This window comes from Stenella coeruleoalba (genome assembly GCF_951394435.1).
Source record: "Stenella coeruleoalba genome assembly, chromosome: 8".
NCBI classification, from domain to species: Eukaryota; Metazoa; Chordata; class Mammalia; order Artiodactyla; family Delphinidae; genus Stenella; species Stenella coeruleoalba.
In genome coordinates this window covers 95034659-95052600 of record NC_137154.1, presented here as the reverse complement: position 1 = coordinate 95052600, position 17942 = coordinate 95034659, and the positions used below count along the sequence as shown (strand labels likewise).

The window sequence follows — 17942 nt, the reverse complement described above, 5'->3', positions numbered from 1 at the left end:
TCTGATGACCTCACATTACCCATGTTCCTCAACTGGGTCTTTCCCATTTCGCCAGCGATCCCTCTCAACATTCATTGCCACAGGCAACCCCAAACCACCTGTATTTCCCCACATCCGCTTGGCTTTGCTTTGTCTCTATGCCTTTGTTCATGCCCTCTCCTTCACCTTAAATGCCCTTCCTTCTCTTCACCTGGTTTATTTGTTATCTACTGCTGTGTAACAAACCACTTGGACTAGTAACTAAAGGCAGCAACCATTCTGTGAGTCAGCAGTTTGGTCAGGGGTCAGCTGGGACGGCTCATCTGTACTCCATACGGACTTACAGGGCTCACCCATACATTTGTGGTCAGTTGACAGGTGGACTGGGGGCTGGACGATCCTAGAACATCTCACTCAATACCTGGCAATTCGGTGGGGCTGTTAACTGGAGCATCTCAGTTGAGCTGTCTCCACGCGGCTAGCTTGGGCTTCCTCACATGGCAGCTGGGTTCTAAGAAGCAAGCCCTCTTCCCTTTTACAGCCATCGCTGAAGTGCCGGCGGCCAAAATGAAGTTCAGTCCCTTCGTGGCTTCTGACTGATGGAAAACCGGAAAAGGAATTTCAGTGCACCTTCCCACATGCGCAGGAAGATTATGTCTTCCCCTCTTTCTAAAGAGCTGAGACAGAAGTACAATGTTCGATCCATGCCCATCCGAAAGGACGATGAAGTTCAGGTTGTACGAGGGCACTACAAAGGGCAGCAAATTGGCAAAGTAGTCCAGGTTTACAGGAAGAAATATGTCATCTGCAATGAACGAGTGCAGTGGGAGAAGGCTAATGGTACGACTGTCCATGTGGGCATTCACTCCAGCAAGGTGGTTATCACCAGACTAAAGCTGGATAAAGACCGCAGAAAGATCCTCGCATGTAAAGCCAAATCTCACCAAGTAGGAAAGGAAAAGGGCAAATGTAAGAAAGAAACAATTGAGAAGATGCAGGAATAAAGTAATCTTGCATACAACTTTCATTAAAAACTGTTAAAATGAAAACAAAACAAGAAGCAGCAAGCCCTAATACACAAGCATTTATGAAGTTTCTGCCTGATCGCATTTGCTCAAATCCCATTGGCCAACGTATGTCATAGAGCCGAGTCCAGAATCAATATGGAAGAGGTGTGACTCCCTGGGGAGCCATGAAGGTAGCAATCTACCACAGTCTGCCCTCTACCCCTAATGATGAACAGCCTTCCCACATGTGAAATACACACCCCCTACCAAAACACCCGAAGTAGTATCCAATCACGACAGCAGGCTCAAAGTCCTTGATCTCATAACATGCAGCAGGTCTGGATGTGGCTGAATCTCCTGGGGTACAACGCCTCGGGTGTGGCTCCTTTCGATCCAGAAGGCTGTGAGCTAACAAGACAAGAAATCTGCTCCCCACGTGCCCAGCATACAACGGTAAATCACGTACAGGATAACCTCAACAGATGCTCCCCTTAAAAGGGGGAGAAACAGGAGGCACGTAGCGATCATGGAATCCAAAGCCATTCTGGAATCCAACCAGGCACTATTATCAGGACCCCTACTCCAGAGGCAGGGAATGTGACTTGAATAGAGCTCAGTTCCCCTTGGCTTCTAGTTATATTCTCTGGGCTCTTGGTTCTGCCCTCTGAGAGGATTTCCTTTTCCATAAGAAAAGGCCTGTGTGAATATTGGCCAGCTTACTGTCCATAGATAGTTGGGGGGCCCAAGGCCTCTTTTCATTTTTAACTGTGTCATTCCCTTTGAGTCCAAACTGATAGAGTCTTTGCCAACAATACTCTTTAAAACTTTATGGGTTTTCTGTGAGTATTATTGGGTTCACTTTGCGCACCAAAAGTCACATGCATAATTAGTTTCAAGAAGACTCTATTTCTGCTATGGGACGGCAGCCTTAATTTTCTCAGAAACCCTTTTGTTTAACCGAGAAGGTCTACTAAGCACCATCTTAAATCTTCCTGGGGTCTGAACGAAGTTTCTACAATCATATGCTTGATTTAATCTTTACCTTTAGGCTAGTTCTCACTTTGAGAATCTATTGCCTGCTGGAGAGACTGGAAATGAGACCAGTTTTCTTTTCCATCTCAGCAAACTGGACAGATCCTCATTTAGCTCATCTCTCTTATAATACCTTATCATGCCAGCTAGAAGCACCCAAATGACACTTTCAGCATTCTGTCTCTAGATCCCTTTAGCTAAATCCACACTCAGTAGGTGCGTTTTCTGTTACCAAAAGCAATGTTTTTGCCAATTGTTTCTCCACCGTATATAACACGAGTCACCCTTGGTCCAGCCTCCAAGCAGTTTCCTTACTGCTTTCCCAGCCTCTCCCACCAGTTCATTCACAGCCCCTCCAGCCTGCACTACAGCCTCCTTGCTGCTTATCATGCAGACCTTTGCCCACCACCCAGTTCCAAAGCCACTGCCCCAGGTTTAGGTTTTTAAAGCATGTTTAGGTACCACACTTCTAGGTACCAATTTATGTATCAGGTACCTATTGCTACGTAACAAATCACCTAAAACAACAGCTTCAAACAACCACCCTTTTATTAAGTTCACGGATTCTGTGGGTCAGGAATTCAGACTTGTCTCTGTCCCGCAATATCTGGGGCCTCAGCTTGAAAACTCGAACAGTTAGGCGGACAACTCAAACAGCTTGGGGCTGGATTGTCTGGAAGCTTCTTTATCTACATGACTGGGGCCTGGGCTGAAATGACTTTGAAAGCTAGGTTCACATGGGCCTAGAGTGTTTCCATGATGCCTCTCCACGGGACGGGGGCTTCAACAGCATAGCCTTAGGGTCGTCAGACATTGCATATGGCGGTGCCAAGAGCAAGTGTCCCAGAAAACAAAGTAAAAGCTATATGGCCTTTCTAAGACCTGAATTCAAAAGCCTTTTAGCATCACTTCTGTCATATTCTGTCGGTGGGAGCAGTCACAAATCCATAAAGACACAGGTGGGACACAGTCTTCACTTCTTGAGAAAGGAAGATCAAAGGATTTCTATCCAGGTTTTAAAACCACCTTAGTAGGCTTATTGGGGGTGGTTCATTTCTGTTCTTGGGGGCATCAGTTAGGATTACACATGTGTTTGTGATCATGTGGCAGGTTAACTGGGGGCTAGCTGATCCCAAGTGGTGGTTGATACAAACTGAGGCACCTCAGTTCTCTACGTGGTTGCTCAAACTTTCTCATGTGGCAACTGAATTCCAAGAAGGCAAGTCCCAACTACAAACACTTATCAAGCTTCTGCTTGCATCTCATTTGCTGACAGCCCATTGGCCAAAGCAAGGCACATGGCCAAGTCCAGAGTCAATGAAGATGGAGATCACATGAGGGCATGGATATCAGGATACATGATTCATTGGAGGGCAGCACTGGAACACTACTGTTACCTGGGTAACTCCCATTTTTCTTTAGACTCAGTCCATGCCTCCCCTCTTCCAACAAGGCCTCTCTTGACAGACTGGGTCATTAGTTGTCCCTTCTTTGAGCTGCCACAATACTTTACACACATCTCTACCTCTGCACTTACCCTATTGTTTTCTAACTATCTGTTTACCATTTTCATCTCCCCCACTGGACAAGCCTTCGAAGGCAGACTGTGCTCTATTGATCTTTGTATTCCCAGGGTCTAGTCCTGTGTCTAGAACATTGTGCCTAACAATAATGTCTTTCAGGACTTCCCTGATGGCACAGTGGTTAAGAATCTGCCTGCCAATGCAGGGGACATGGGTTCGAGCCCTGGTCCGGGAAGATCCCACATGCTGCGGAGCAACCAAGCCCGTGCGCCACAACTACTGAGCCTGCGTGCCACAACTACTGAAGCCCACGCACCTAGAGCCTGTGCTCCACAACGAGAGAAGCCACTGCAATGAGAAGCCCACGCACTGCAATGAAGAGTAGCCCCCGCTCACCACAACTAGAGAAAGCCCACACGCAGCAACGAAGACCCAAAGCAGCCAAAAGTAAATAAAGAAATAAAGTTTTAAAATAAAAAATAATGTCTTTTAATTATTTGATTAGTTAAACATTCATGAATAAACCTTCTTAAATAAATGTTGAAAGTGTTATCTCCATTGGTGCTTTGACCTCTCGCCCTCTGCCCTGCATTCTAAGAGAAACTTCTCTTTTTTGTCATACTCTCCAACCAAACATGCATTGCTTCGGGGAGTGACCTCACTCAAGGAGTTGACCTCAACTAGAGATTAGGAGAGGCAGCAGAGGGTCAAGCAGTGGTTCCAAGATTTTTCAATCACATAGACTACTCATATTTCCAAAGAAGTTTGGGGAGCAACAGAAAGTTACCACTTTTTGTGCCTAGAAGGGACATTAAAAACACACCACCTACCACCATCAGTTCAAAAAAATGGAAAGGTATAACCTTAGAATGAAAAAATAGACCATTGCAAGGAAGGGCCGGTGTGTGGCCTCAATTAGCCCAGAATTAGGGCTCAAAAGCTGTCTTAACATGTGATCCAACTGGGAAGGTCTCAAGTGGCCTAACCACAAATTCTCCTTCCCAATTATCAGTTTCTGCTGATAAGTTCTTCTGGTCAATTAACCCTCCTTTTCACAGGGACCAGGTATAATCCCTGCTTATCCCTGAGAATCAGGCTTCCGTTCCCCGCCAGCCCACAGAATTATTCAAACAAGCCAATCATATCCTCCTGCGGGAAATGAGCATTCCACCCTTTGGGTACGACAAAGCCTGCCTCACAGCTCCCGCTTTTTCACTGTTCCTGAGTGCAGCTCCTGAGTGGCAGTGCCTGGCATGTGGTGTCTTCCTCCGGGCTGTGAGTACAGGGGACTAATAAACTGCTGTCAATCACATCTGTCCAGTGTCAGGGGTCATGTGTTCAACCATCTCCAAAACCCTAGGCTGGGAATCTGGGAATCCTCCCTTGTCAACAGAGTGAATAGGAGGTGATCAGAACAAAGCAGCAACCTGACAGCTATGTTCAGAGCACCCCACATTGGCCTTGTTTCTCTCATCTCACCATGCACCAGGGAAGCCAGTCTAGCAGAAGTCTGAAGACCCACCCTGGGAGCAGCGGAGAGCACTGTACATGGAGTCAGGGGATCTGGGATCTAGCTAGTCTTGCCTGTGCTCCAAAATCTTTGTCTGACCTTTGACAAATCATTATCCTTTGTGGGCCTCATTTTCCAGCTATAAAATGATGAGATGGCTTCTGCCACCTCTCTGATTAAAAAGACAATCTGATGAAATAGGGCAATAAAAAGAGTGAATGGCTGGTAGTCCCTTGGTCATCCTAAAGGAATGTGCATTTTTATTACTTTGTGGGTTGTTTTTTATATTTATTTATTTATTTGGTTGCGCCAGGTCTTAGTTGTGGCAGGTGGGCTCCTTAGTTTTGGCATGTGAACTCTTAGTTGCAGCATGCATGTGGGATCTAGTCCCCTGACCAGGGATCGGACCCGGGCCCCCTGCACTGGGAGCGCAGAGTCTTAACCACTGCGCCACCAGGTAAGTCCCGGAATGTGCATTTTTAGAGGTGTATTTACTCCGTGTGTCTCTAGATGAGGCAACTGGAGATGATGGGAGAGGAAAGATCTAAGGGACCAACAGGGCAGCCACAGTCTGCCAGTAAATCTTGCCTTGAGTGGATTCCTCTAAACCCTTCCTGCTTTCAGCACTCCTATCCTGTGCCATTAGCAAATGGGAGTTTTAACTCTCCTCCCCATCACCACCCTGTGTTCCATCCCAGCCCCTAAATGTCTCACTTGAGCCATTAACTCCATCCAGCCGGAGACCTTGCTTTAGCAGACACACAATTGCCGCACCCTCTAGAGTCCACACTCCCCACCCCTTCCTGAAGTGAAGTGCTTGGGGACCCAGAAAATAGGCCAGGTCCTCATAAACTTATCAAAATAGCACAGCTAGGCCTTCCAACCAGCAACACTCAGAGACTGGGCCATAGAGTGGAAAACAGAGCATGCAGGGTCTTGTCCAGACAGAGCCCAGATATCTCCGGTAGTTAAGGGGCCTCTGGGTATCCTCATGTCTTGCCAAAAAGAGTAACCACCTCCAGCCCCCTCTGTGTGTGTGTGTGTGTGTGTGTGTGTGTGTGTGTGTGTGTGTGTGTGTGTTCCGGTGGCGGGGTGGGGGTGGTTAGGCTGAAGCTAAAGCAACTAAAGCAACTGTGCTCTGATAGGAAAGATCCTGGACTGAGAACCAGAAAGCTGTTAAGCAGGAAAGACACTGCGTGGCGTGCCAAGGAGGAGGCTAGCACGTATTGAATGCAGCAGGAAGATGGAAGGGAAAGATGAGGTGGTGGTAGAGGTCGGCTGCCAGGGGCCAGGACATCCAGGGCCTTAAAAGTTACCCTCCAGACAATGAGAAGCCAGGTCACCTGATCTTTGAAGAGGGATGGTCCCAGGCCTGGGAGCTTGTGAAAAGTGCAGACTCAGGCAGCTCTACTACTAGACTAGGGAGATCCCAGGGGGGCAGGGGCAGCTGCATTTCTCATAAAGTGCCCCAGGAGCTTCTGTTTTTTAGCAGAGCCAAGGGCCCCTGGACTTGACCATCTGCGAGGCTTGTTCCCGTTAGAAAATTCCATCATTGTAAGCGTTGGGAGGCCACCTAACCTCCAAGGGAGGGAGAGGGAAATGAATCTCCCATTTGCAAGCCCAGGGATGGCTTCCAACAGTGCCATCACACTAATGGAAACTGCAGTGAGGGAGCCAGGCCCAATGTCTGTGAAAGAATAGGAGAAGGGGTAGGCAGGGGGGCAGGGCCAGCCCACAGGATGTCCCCACCAGAATTCACAAAGAGGCCACAAGGATGCAACTCAATCAAATAGATCTTTGTTCAAAAACTTCACCTCACCCGTGGCTGGGAGAGACAAGTCATTAGCACTGGCTGTTAAAAAAAAAAAAAAAATCCAAGGGCCTCTGATGACGTCAAATAAATGGGGCAAGGACAGGTGCCCCAGGGGATTAAAAGCGTGGTATCCATTTCTAGTTGGTCCTGTCTCCTCCCCTTTCCCACAGTTCCACAATTTCCCCCTCCCACCGATCTGGGATGCAGCCGTGGAGTGGCTCAGCACTGAGGACTTGGGGCTCCACACCCCAAGTCAACCGGCCAGCTCTCCCACTTACTAACCATGAAGTGGGATGGAGAGTGGGCTGAGATGAACCCAGCAGATTGTAGCCATGGATGTAATGTGCCCAGCAGAACGCTTGATAGAGGGCGGCACCCTTTCCCTTGTCTGAAGACCAAGCAGACAGTACTCAAGGACGTGGGTGGGAGTGGGGGCAGGAGGGGTACATGAAATTGAGAAGAACCTTCTAGCTGTCTGCACCAGGAAGCGCCAGCCCAGGAGCCGATGGAGACGGTGCCCAAGAGCAGAAAGTCGCTGAAGGGCCGGGTGTTCTAGGCTGGGTGAGGGGGCGGAGCAGGGCTGGGGACCAGGAAAGACCAGGTGCTGCCTTGCTTCTGAAGGGCTGCTCCAATGTGGAAAAACACCCTACCATCTTCCTTTGGAGAAAACCTGGACTATTCCAACACCAAAAACCTCTCACTGGCGGCTCCTGTGGAGATGGGCTCCAGCTGAAAAGGAAACGAGGAGGCATGGGCGCTGCCTAAGGGGGCTCAGTTGCTGGCCTCCATCATTCATCCCTTACCCCTTGGTTTTCCCACAGGCTTGTGAAGCCTAGGTCAGAAGAAAGGATTAAAGCCTTGGCGGGGCTCTGGGAAGCGGCTAGCGGCCCCACCCTGATCTCCAGGGTCCTGAACCCCTCCATCCCTGGTCAGGTCCGCCAGCCACAGTGAGGGCCCCCTTTGGCTGCGGACGGCCACAGTCCCGCACCAATATCGGACCGCCTCCTCCTCCCTCTGCCACCGTTTTTCCGCTACCCACTCAGCCTCTGATTGGCCGAGCCCCCGGGCCCTCCCCGCTCCTCCTCTCCCACCCCTGGTGAAAACTGCGGGCGCCGGGCAGGGTGTAGCAACTGGAGGCGGCAGCGCGTCTGGAGGAGGCTGCTGCGGCCGAGAACCGGAGCCCAGGTAGGAGCCAGAGGCAGGGCGGGACCCGGGGCGCAGGGATAATAGGCCCCCTGGCGCCCAGGCAGGCCCTCCCGATCCGAGGCTTCGGAAAACGGTCGGAGGGCGCCCTGGGAAGGAGCCGCTCAGTGCTTGAGGAGGGGGCTGCTTGCCAGGCAGGGGCAGGAGCCGGACGCAACTGCTGCAGGCCGGGGGTCGCGGCGAAACTTTCGCCCGCTGGGGAACGTTCGCCTGGGGCTGGGGTGCTGGAGGAGAACCGGGAGGAAGGGCGCCAAGGAAAGCCTTGCGTTCTGCTCTCCAGCCAGACGTCCCCAAAGCCAGCCTGCGAAGGCGGGACCAGGGGTGGGGGGCGGTGAAACTGGGGGAGCAGAGGACCGCAAACTGAAGGATATCTCTGCCCTGCGACCTCGCTGCGGGCTGGGTGCGGGGCATCCAAGGAACGGGAAACCGCAGTACCGCGGGCGGGGGCTGGGGCGGGGACTGGGAGGAAGGCTGGCAGACGGGGGAGGCGAGAACTGGAAAAGGATGAGAGAGGGGGAAGAAGGACCTCAATTGGGAAAGGAAAGGATTGGAATAGGGACACGGAATAAGGGTGGGGTTAGTCGAACGCGGGCTGGAGAGGAGGGAGAGCAAAGCTTCTCCGGGTTCTGAGCTGCGGGGACGCAAGGCCGAGGAAAGGCAGACTGCACCTCCCCTCCAGCTGTCTACCCCTCCCTTTGGCTCTACATCCCCTTGAGTCCCAGCCCCATTTCTTCCTTTCTAGTCCTAGCCGCTGCTTCCCCCGCTTCCTCTCCTAGATCCCAAGCTCGCCACCCCCTCTGTAACTCAGCGTATGCTAATCTAAACCAGATGTCGACCCCCCTTTCTTCCCCAACGGCACCTCCGGGTCCCTCTCGGCAGGGGTCTGAGAGGGAACCGACTGCAGCCGCAGGCACCCGGGAGCCCCAGTCTCGCCCCTCCCTCCCCCCTCCCCCCACTGGGCTGAGCGCCTGGGACCCTAGACGCGGATAGCGGCGCGCCCTGCTCAGCAGGGCGCACACACCAGGGCACGGCCCCGCGCACTCGCAGGCACACGCCCCTGCTGTGGCCTCTCCCTGGCGAGCACTGCTGCAGACGGGCAAGGCTACCCGCTCTGTGTCGCCTCGCCGGGATATAGATTCAGCCTAGGCTGCAAAAAAAAAGACAGGGCAGAGAGCCTAGGCAGGGAGGCTACCGAATCTGTACTGGAAAGCTGCAGGCCCAGGAATCCTGCCCAGAGAGCTGGACAATTGGAAACATCTTGGTTCTGATGCAGAGAACCTATGCAATAGGATGGCACTGTCGCCTTCCCCACACACAGTCGGGAACACCCTTAGCGGTGTGCCAAGTACGGTCCTACCTGGGGCCCCACACATACCCGACCACGCTCATCTAAGAGGCCGGGGACTAAGGCCGTGGATCACTTAATCTCCAGCAGTGCCAGATGTCTGTCATTTTTCTTAATCCCCATCACAACCCTGTGGGTATCTAAAGCCCAGGTTCATTCAGTACCTTTCGGGCATCTGTTGTATGCCAGGAACTGTCTGGGCACTGGGGATTTTCTTCTGAACGAGAAATAGGTAGGCCCTGAATGAGGAGGTTTTGTTTCATGGGTAGAGAGTTCTGATTTTGCAAGATGAAAAGGGTTCTGGAGATTGGAGACTGTACACTTAAAAGTGGTGAAGATAATAAATTGGGTGTTCTACAAATTTTACGATTAAAAAATTAGGAAGTCCCTGACTTCCTGAAAGAGGAAACGGTCAAGTTAAAGTCACTTACTCAAAGCCACCCAGCTAGTAAGGGTTCAGCACGCATACACACCACGGAAGGGTGTGTTCTCCAACCCCCTTGCTTTCCCAGATGGGGAAGGGCTGAGTGGCAGCGTCACATTCACTGAGAGGTGGGAGGGGAGAGGGCTGTAGAGAGGGGCTTGGATGCCCACTGTGGCCATTATGGCATGTCTCCCAGGGGCCCCCAGCCCTGGCAGTAAGTGCGGGCGCACCTGCCCCACCTCTTGGCTGATTCCCATCCTGTTGCACCCCCAGATCCAGGACTGAGCTCTCGGCACCATGAACCCTACCATTGGCATCACTCTCTTGCTGACAGGTACCGGGCAAGGGGCAGGGCTGGGATTCCAAGCACCCTGGCTGCCTTCCTTTCAGAGAAGCTAGCTTCTTCCTCATGACCTCAGAAAGTAGAGGTGACTAAAGGAGAGAGAGGGCTCCTTTTATCCCTAAGTCAGCTGAGCAACCTAGTTGATCTTCTGACTGCCTGGGATGGTTTTTGGAAACTCAATTCACTGAGCCTGCCCCATACTGAGTTGGAATCTCCAAGTGTGAACCAGGATGTTGCATCAACTTCCCCCAAGGTCTCCTGCCCCTGGAACATACTGGTGGGACCCACGACTAGAGTAGAGGGAGGTAGGCTGGGGCCTGCGGTAGGGAAGGTAGACTGGCCCTCAGGGACCTCTGGGCGGGGAGAGGTGCTCAGAGAGCAGACCCTGTGCCCTTCCCTGGCCAGGCCTTTCTCTACTGTTAACGTGGATGGGAGGCCCCCTGCTCTACAGGTCCTCACCAACTTGGAGGGGGCACTGCTGGTGCCAGTCTTACAGGTGGCCCGTGGGCAGAAGGTGACCAGCCTGACAGCCTGCCTGGTGGACCAGAGCCTTCGTCTAGACTGCCGCCATGAGAATACCACCAACCTGCCCATTCAGTACGAGTTCAGCCTGACCCGTGAGACGAAGAAGCACGTGCTCTTTGGCACCATTGGGGTCCCTGAGCACGCATACCGCTCCCGAACCAACTTCTTCAGCAAGTACAATCTCAAGGTCCTCTACCTGTCGGGCTTCACCACCAAGGATGAGGGGACCTACACGTGCGCACTCCACCTCTCTGGTCAGACTCCCATCGTCTCCAACAGGAACGTCTCTGTGCTCAGAGGTGAGGCAAACCCCCAACAGGACCAAGGAAGCTGGGAGAGGCAGGCTGGGGAGGAACGGGCTGGCTGGGACAGCTGGCAGTCCCCTTGGCTGGGCCACAATAGGGAGTGGTCCCATAACTTCTCTCCCCTTCCGCCCACTGCTGCCTGTGCCCGGCGGAATCGCTACCTTCAGCGTGAATGGGGGAAGGTCTAAGGGGACGGTCAGACGGGCAGAGTGGTGTGGCACACGCTTCCCCCATGACTGCGGGCAGATCACTCGGCCTCCCCGGACCTCCTTCTCCCCACCTGGAAAGCAGGATGGCACAGCTGCCTCGCCCACAGTTTCCTCGTGACGATATTTGTTCAAGGGCCCAGGAACCTGCCAATGGGAAAGGTGGCTGGTTCTGTCAGACCAGGTTGGCCCTGGTTCCAGCCAAGACATCACGGCGCCACCCTCCCCAAGGGAAAGCAGCCTTGCCCTGGGCCTGGGCCTGCCCGAGTCCCGGCCGCTCTGCATTCCCGCCCTGCCTCTCTGCCCCGTCCTCTGTCCACAGATACGCTGGTCAAGTGCGGAGGCACGAGCCTGCTGATCCAGAGCACCTCGTGGCTGCTCCTGCTTCTGCTCTCGCTGCCCCTCCTGCAGGCCATGGATTTCATCTCCCTGTGACTGGCTGGGCCCATGGAGAATACAGGAAGCCACGAGGCCCAGTCCAGAGACCCTACTTCTCGGAGTCAGTTGACCCCCCTCCCCCCAACCTCCCACACACCTTGGGGAGAAGTGGGGACCCCACCGCCCCTAAGGAATCCCACTGCTGCATGCCATCATCTCCCATCCCCCACTGCCACCCCCTACCCTCTCCGCACGCCACTGCCTATTTGTATCCTTAGTTCCAGAGCTGCTTCTGTCTGATTTAGGACTTATCCTACCTTTTCTTTGGCAGTTCGCGAAAAGGGAAGCCAGGGCTGGGGACCTGATGGAGAGTGAGGGGATGGGAGGGGTATCAGTCCCTGGGGCCGGTCATCCTTGCCCACCGGGACTAGAGGCCTGGGAGAGACCTGGGCGAGGAGGGGGAGGGGTGTGGCCCTAGCACATCCCTCAGCAGTAGGGATGGCGCCTGAAGACCCCGGATGTGAGGGCGCTGCCAAGCGTTTGTGGCCCATCCTGTGAGGAGAGAACCAAGTGTCTCCACGAGCACTTTCTGTCACAGAAAAAAGCCGCCTTCTTACCCTGCAGAAGTCCCCAAGGGGCCTCGGGCCCGGCGTCTGGTCCAGCGACAATGCAGATTCTGCCCGGGAAGCAGCGCTGATGGGCTGGTGAGGCAGGTGGAAGGCAGGGTCCATCATCCCTCCCCCCAGTGAGGAAGCTAAAAATGGGAGCTAGCGTCTCGCACTGGCTCGGCCAGCAGTTGGGAGGTAGCAGAGGAGGACAGGCCCCCTCCCAGGCTATCCCAAGCTCCTAGGAGCTTCCAGAACTCAGAGCTGGAGGCAGTGAATGAGGTGGAGCCCCTGGCTGAGCCACACGGAGTTCGGCCCACGTGTTCCCCAGGAGGCTCTTCCGTCTTCCCCCAGCAGCGCCCAAGCCTTCAGATAGGCCCCCGCCCCAGAGACCTGCCTCCTCAGGGACCTCTCGGGGGCCTAGGGCTGGCCGTGGGGTGATACCCATAAGTGAACATGCCTCGAGGGGTGGCTTTTCCCAGCAGCCAGCTCTGCACCCGGCGGCTCTTCCCCGTCCTGTGACCGTGTGTAGTGCCACCCCAGCTATGGCATCTCACTGAGGAAAAAGAATACTGTACAATAAAGCCAAGCCTCTGGAATCTGTCCTCCTGTCTGTCTCTGCTTTGCTCCTCTCTCCCCAGGCCCGCCCCCCTCCCTTAGCCTTGAGGCCCGACCTGCCACCTCCTCCTCTCCCCCATCCCTGCTTTCTGCAGCCCTTCTCCTCCCCCCTGCCCCCCCAGGGGTGGACCACTGCATGCCCGGCTTCTCAGAACCACTCTAACACGGCACGTTTGCCCAAATAAACAAATGTTCCCTCTCTGTGGACTCACCTGCCCCATGTGTGGGCCAAGCCGCATGGCGCCGGTTCCAGAACGTGCTAACGGGCACGAAGGCACGGAGTCTGCCTTCTGGCGTCTGGATGTTCTCAGAAATGCCCCGTCAGCTTACAGCTGCTATAGAGAGGGGCACAGAGGGGCGGCTCGGGAAGCGAGGCGGTACGCGGGAGCTGCCCTCATCATCAAGGTGTGAGGACAAGCGTCTCTTCTTAACTCCAACATGGCCACATAAAGCACTGGGGGTGGGGAGAGAACACTGAGGCCCGTCCCCAGCTCCCTCCCCTAAAAGTCACTGAGTAGAAAGCGCCCCCTGGTAGAAGGGACTAGAACAGCATCACAGGGTGGTTCTGGGTCTCAGTTGCTGCCAGAGTGAGGCAGCCCCCAGAAGGGAATCTGGGGGAGGACAGTAGTGACTACCCAGAAGCTGACTCATTTGGTATTTAGCGCTGGGTAGGATGGTTTTTCTGAGCATTTGCTTAAAGGCCCAGGATCTAAACTCACGCCACTGACTCCCACTCTTGCGACACCTCCCATTGATACCTGAGCTTTGCCAGTTAGCCCCGTAGTGGCCAGGCCGGAAGAGGGCAAGAGAAGCGCTCAAGGAAGAGAGGGAGCTGCCCGTGTCACCGACCACGGGGACCCACCCATCCCCACGTGGGCTGTTGGCCACTCAGGACAGTGTAGCCAGCCTGGACACAGGGCCCTTTTGCTGTGCCCTGCTTGCAGCCAAAAAATGAAGAGCCTTTGTAGGGGAAGGGAGTTCAAATGCCACCCTCGGGGTAGTAAGAGCTAAAGCTGGAAGGTCTTTCTGGAAGGAACTGGGAAGCCAGGCGTTCAGCCTCAGCTGTGAGAAGCCGTGACACCCTGGCACCTGTGTGAGCCTCCTGTGTGGTCTTTGTCACCGTTTCCTTGAAGAGTTTAGTGGCCCCTCAACAAGGGTCCCTTTGCAGCCACGCCTGTGGGAGGAGAGCCCAAGGCCACGGCGAGTGGGCTTAGCTTCAAAAGACACAGAGGCCTCTGAGGTCCAGGGGCTATAGGAAGGCAGGGACAGAGAAGAAAGGAACAGGCCTGGGCCTGGGAAGGGGCTCGACGATTTAAAGGCAGGGCCGTCGGGCCTCACAGCACAAGCCAACCCAGAAAGACTGCGGGCCGGGGCTGCGGTGGGCTCCTGGGGCCAGTCCACAACGGCAGCCAGTTCCTCCCCGGTCACGTCAGGAGAGCTGAAGAGTGCTGCGGCACGTCTTCAGGGACTCGGCTAGTTACAAAGAGGGCTGGGGCCGGCCCTGGTTCCTGCACACATGCCCAGAGCCCACCCCACCGAGCCCCTTCCCATTCCTCCTCACCCCTCCCCCACATCCCCCTTGGCCATCTTGGTCCTTACCTTAGGGCGTGGAATCCTTGCTCAGTAGAAAGAGAAAGAAGCCCCTCTCCACACATCCGTCCACTGAGACAGGAGCACCTGCACACGGCGCAGCGTGAGGGTCTTCCCAACACCTAGGGGCTCCCTCGGGAAGAACGAGGTGGGTCACCGTGGGGAGACACAGGGACTTTCTCTGGCCAACCAATAAATGTACCCAGCGTCCAGGGGACCCGTGACACACATCCTCCAGCCCCTGCCCCCCCCAGCATGATGTCCCTGTCCTCACTGTGTCTGCAGCTCCCGTGTTGTGATGGGCAGGTTTGTCTTTACATGTGAAAGAAGCAAGTCCCAGGTTAGGAGTAAAGCACTTCCTCATCTACCGCTGAGGAATCAGTGGGCCTGGAGTCCTTCAGAGTTCTGGCAAAGCGTGAGGGTCGTCAGCTGCCTCCTGCTAACCCTGAAGCAGGGCTTCAGAACACAGGTGGGATTGCCTCCTGCCCAGGGCTCTCAGGCCCCAAATGTCTCCCACCCCTCGGGAGTATCATGTCATGTGAAGACTCCCGGGAGGCGTCTTTGCCTGGCAAAGGGAAGACCTGGGGCAGGGAAGCTATGGAAGTGGGCACGTGCTGTAGAGCGCAGCGTAGGACCAATGGGAGAGTTCTGCGGAGGCCAAGTGTGGCTCTACACCGGAAGGGGCCTTTGATGGCTGGAGCCGCCCAGCTGCAGAGGCAGGAGTGCCTGGCAGTGGGCGTGGTCAGTGGAGGCCACCTGTCCAGCCTGCAGGAAAGCAACTTCCTGAATTCAGTGGGAACCTGGGCTAGATGACCCTAGTCACTTCACCCTTCAGTGCCTCATTTTTCTGATTTCTAAAATAAGATGGGGGGGGGCGGGAGGCGCATCTGGTGGTGCAGTGGTTTAAGAACCCGCCTGCCAATGCAGGGGACACGGGTTCGATCCCTGGTCTGGGAAGATCCCACATTCCGCGGAGCAACTAAGCCCGTGCGCCACAACTACTGAGCCTGCACTCTAGAGCCTGTGCTCCGCAACAATAGACAGCACCGCAACGAGAAGCCCGCGCACCACAATGAAGAATAGCCCCCGCTCGCTGCAACTAGAGAAAGCCCATGTGCAACAACAAAGACCCAACGCAGCCAAAAATAAAATAAATAAATAAAAATAAGACAGGGGAATTCCCTGGCTGTCCAGTAGTTAGGACTCTACACCCCCACTGCAAGGAACTAAGATCCCGCAAGCCGTGCAGTGCAGCCAAAATTAAAATAAAACAAAATAAAAAATAAAATAAATAAGATAGTAGTGCTGGAATGATTTATTTGTACAAAAAACGTTAAGCACCTGGCTGTGCTAAAAGGTAAAAGACATAGCCCCTGGCTGAAGGAATCTACAGCCCAGTAAGAAGTGAGGAATTGATTTCAGTGCAGTGATTGGGGCTAGGAGGCAGAGCAGCTGTGGCAGACACTGCTTGAGGGTTTTCCAACATGTATTCTCTCTTTCTTTCTCAGCAATAGACCCACAAATTAGAACTAGATTATATGGTCCAGAATAAAGACTACATTTCCCAGCTCCCTTGCAGCAAGATGTGCACACGTGTCTAAATTCTGTCCAATGGAACATTAGCACAAAATAATGTGTACAATTTTTATGAAGTGCTCTTAAAGGGAGAATGTGCGCTTTTCAACCCCTTTCACCTTCATGCTGGCTGGAATGTGGAGTCAACGGCTGGAAATGGAGCAGCCATCTTGGACTATGAGATAGAAGTTTTATGTTACATCACAAAGTACAACAGCCTGGATTCCTAGTGATGTTAGAACTGTCAAAGCAGCCGTGGAATACCATGTCAGAGTTACTCTTATTTGGAGTTTCTGCACTCACAGTTGAACCTAAATGTACCTTAAAAAGAAGCTGTTATTTAACACAACTAAACTGTACACTTAAAAATGGTTAAGACAGTAAATGTTGTATGTATTTCTTACCACACACAGACACACACAACACACACACACAACACACACACACAAAGCCAAAAGTCAAATTTAGAGAGACAGAAAGTAGAATGGTGGTTGCCAGGGGCTACAGGGAGGGGACATGGGGAGTTGTTATTTAGTGGGTGCAGAGTTTCAGTTTTGCAAGATGAAAGAGTTCTGGAGATGGATGGCGGTGGTCGTGGCACAACAATGTGAGTGTATTTAAAGCCACCAAATGGTTATACGTATTTTACCACAATTTTTTTTTTTAAAAAAAGGAAACAGCCAAGGCACAAGGGAACTTTTTGGTGTGCTTACACGAGCACTTACATTTGTCAAGACTCATCAAACTGTACACTAAAATGGGTGAATTTCCTCAAACGTAAATTTTACCTCAGTAAAGTGCCACGAGAATACATCTGTAGGGCCCCTAGCCAGGCTAGAGGGCTTCCCAGAGGAGGGGTCATGGTAGGAGTTAGCACAAAAAGCAGGCTCTACTATTTCGTAGCTGATTACAAAGAAAGAAATGTTATTTTATTTCTTCTATATCCTGAAAGACTTGGGGAGGGGAAGTAGAAGCCATTGTGGGTTTAGTCCGAGGACAGGCCTCAGCCCCTCTCTCAGGCAACAAAACTGCTGGCTGATACAACAGCCCTCAGAGCACATGAGCCCTTCATTAGGGTCCCTGCCCCAGTCATATCCATTCAAACATTTACTAAGTGTGCACCCCATGCCAGGGAGTGTAACTATCTGTGCAGGGTAATGAGAAGAGACCTGCGAATGGTACAGACAAGTTCCTTCCCCATAAAACTTATATTGTGGTACAGGAGATGGACATGAAGCAAGTAAACCAGTCAGACAGAGGGAACACAAAGGGTTCAAGGTGTCCAGGTGAGGAGGGGTACAAGATGTCACTGGAGGCGAATTCTCTGGAGATCCAGTGGTTAGGACTTGGCACTCTCACTGCGGGAGCCCTGGGTTCGACAGTCAGGGAACTAAGTTCCCCAAGCCACGCAGAGCAGCCAAAAAAAGAAAAGTCACTGAAGAGGTAGGCGCAAGCCAGGTCCCACAGGGCCTTGGAGGTCATGGTGAAGAGTTCGAATTTTATTCTAAGGGCAATAGGGAAGTGATAAAGGACTTGTTCTAATAATGTTTTTAGAAGATCTCTCTTGCTGCTTTGTTGAAGATGAACTGGAGAAGAATAACAGCAGAAGCAAGAAATCAGAAGGATACTGCCATAATCCTAAAAGAGATGATGGTAGCTTGGACAAAAATTGCGTGGCAAAAACAGAAATGGTGACTTTGAGATACGTACAGAGTTAAAACTGGGAGGACTGGTGAATCTGAGTAAGGTCTGTGGATTTTACCAATATCGATTTTCCCAGTGTTGATACTGTACTACAGTTGTATTAGATGTTACCACTGGGGACTTCCCTGGTGGTCCAGTGGGTGAGACTCCATGCTCCTAATTCGGGGGGCCCGGGTTTGATCCCTGATGGGGGAACTAGATCCCCACATGCATGCCGCAACTAAAACAAAAAAGATCCCACACGCTGCAACAAAGAT

At 53.0% G+C, this 17942-nt stretch overlaps 1 protein-coding gene and 1 pseudogene across 2 annotated transcripts; both read left to right on the top strand.

Moving 5' to 3' along the window:
* The first annotated feature begins 510 nt into the window (after window positions 1-510).
* On the top strand, window positions 511-983 carry LOC307190214 (large ribosomal subunit protein uL24-like; annotated as a pseudogene). Its single transcript has one exon. The product of its transcript is annotated as a large ribosomal subunit protein uL24-like (transcript).
* Window positions 984-7985: 7002 nt separating this feature from the next.
* THY1 (Thy-1 cell surface antigen) lies at window positions 7986-13007 on the top strand. The gene is made up of 4 exons (XM_079930245.1): window positions 7986-8049; window positions 10110-10170; window positions 10668-11003; window positions 11538-13007. The coding sequence occupies exons 2-4, from the start codon at window positions 10134-10136 to the stop codon at window positions 11648-11650; spliced, it is 486 nt and encodes a 161-aa protein (XP_079786371.1). The 5' UTR covers window positions 7986-8049; window positions 10110-10133; the 3' UTR covers window positions 11651-13007.
* Window positions 13008-17942: the final 4935 nt, after the last annotated feature.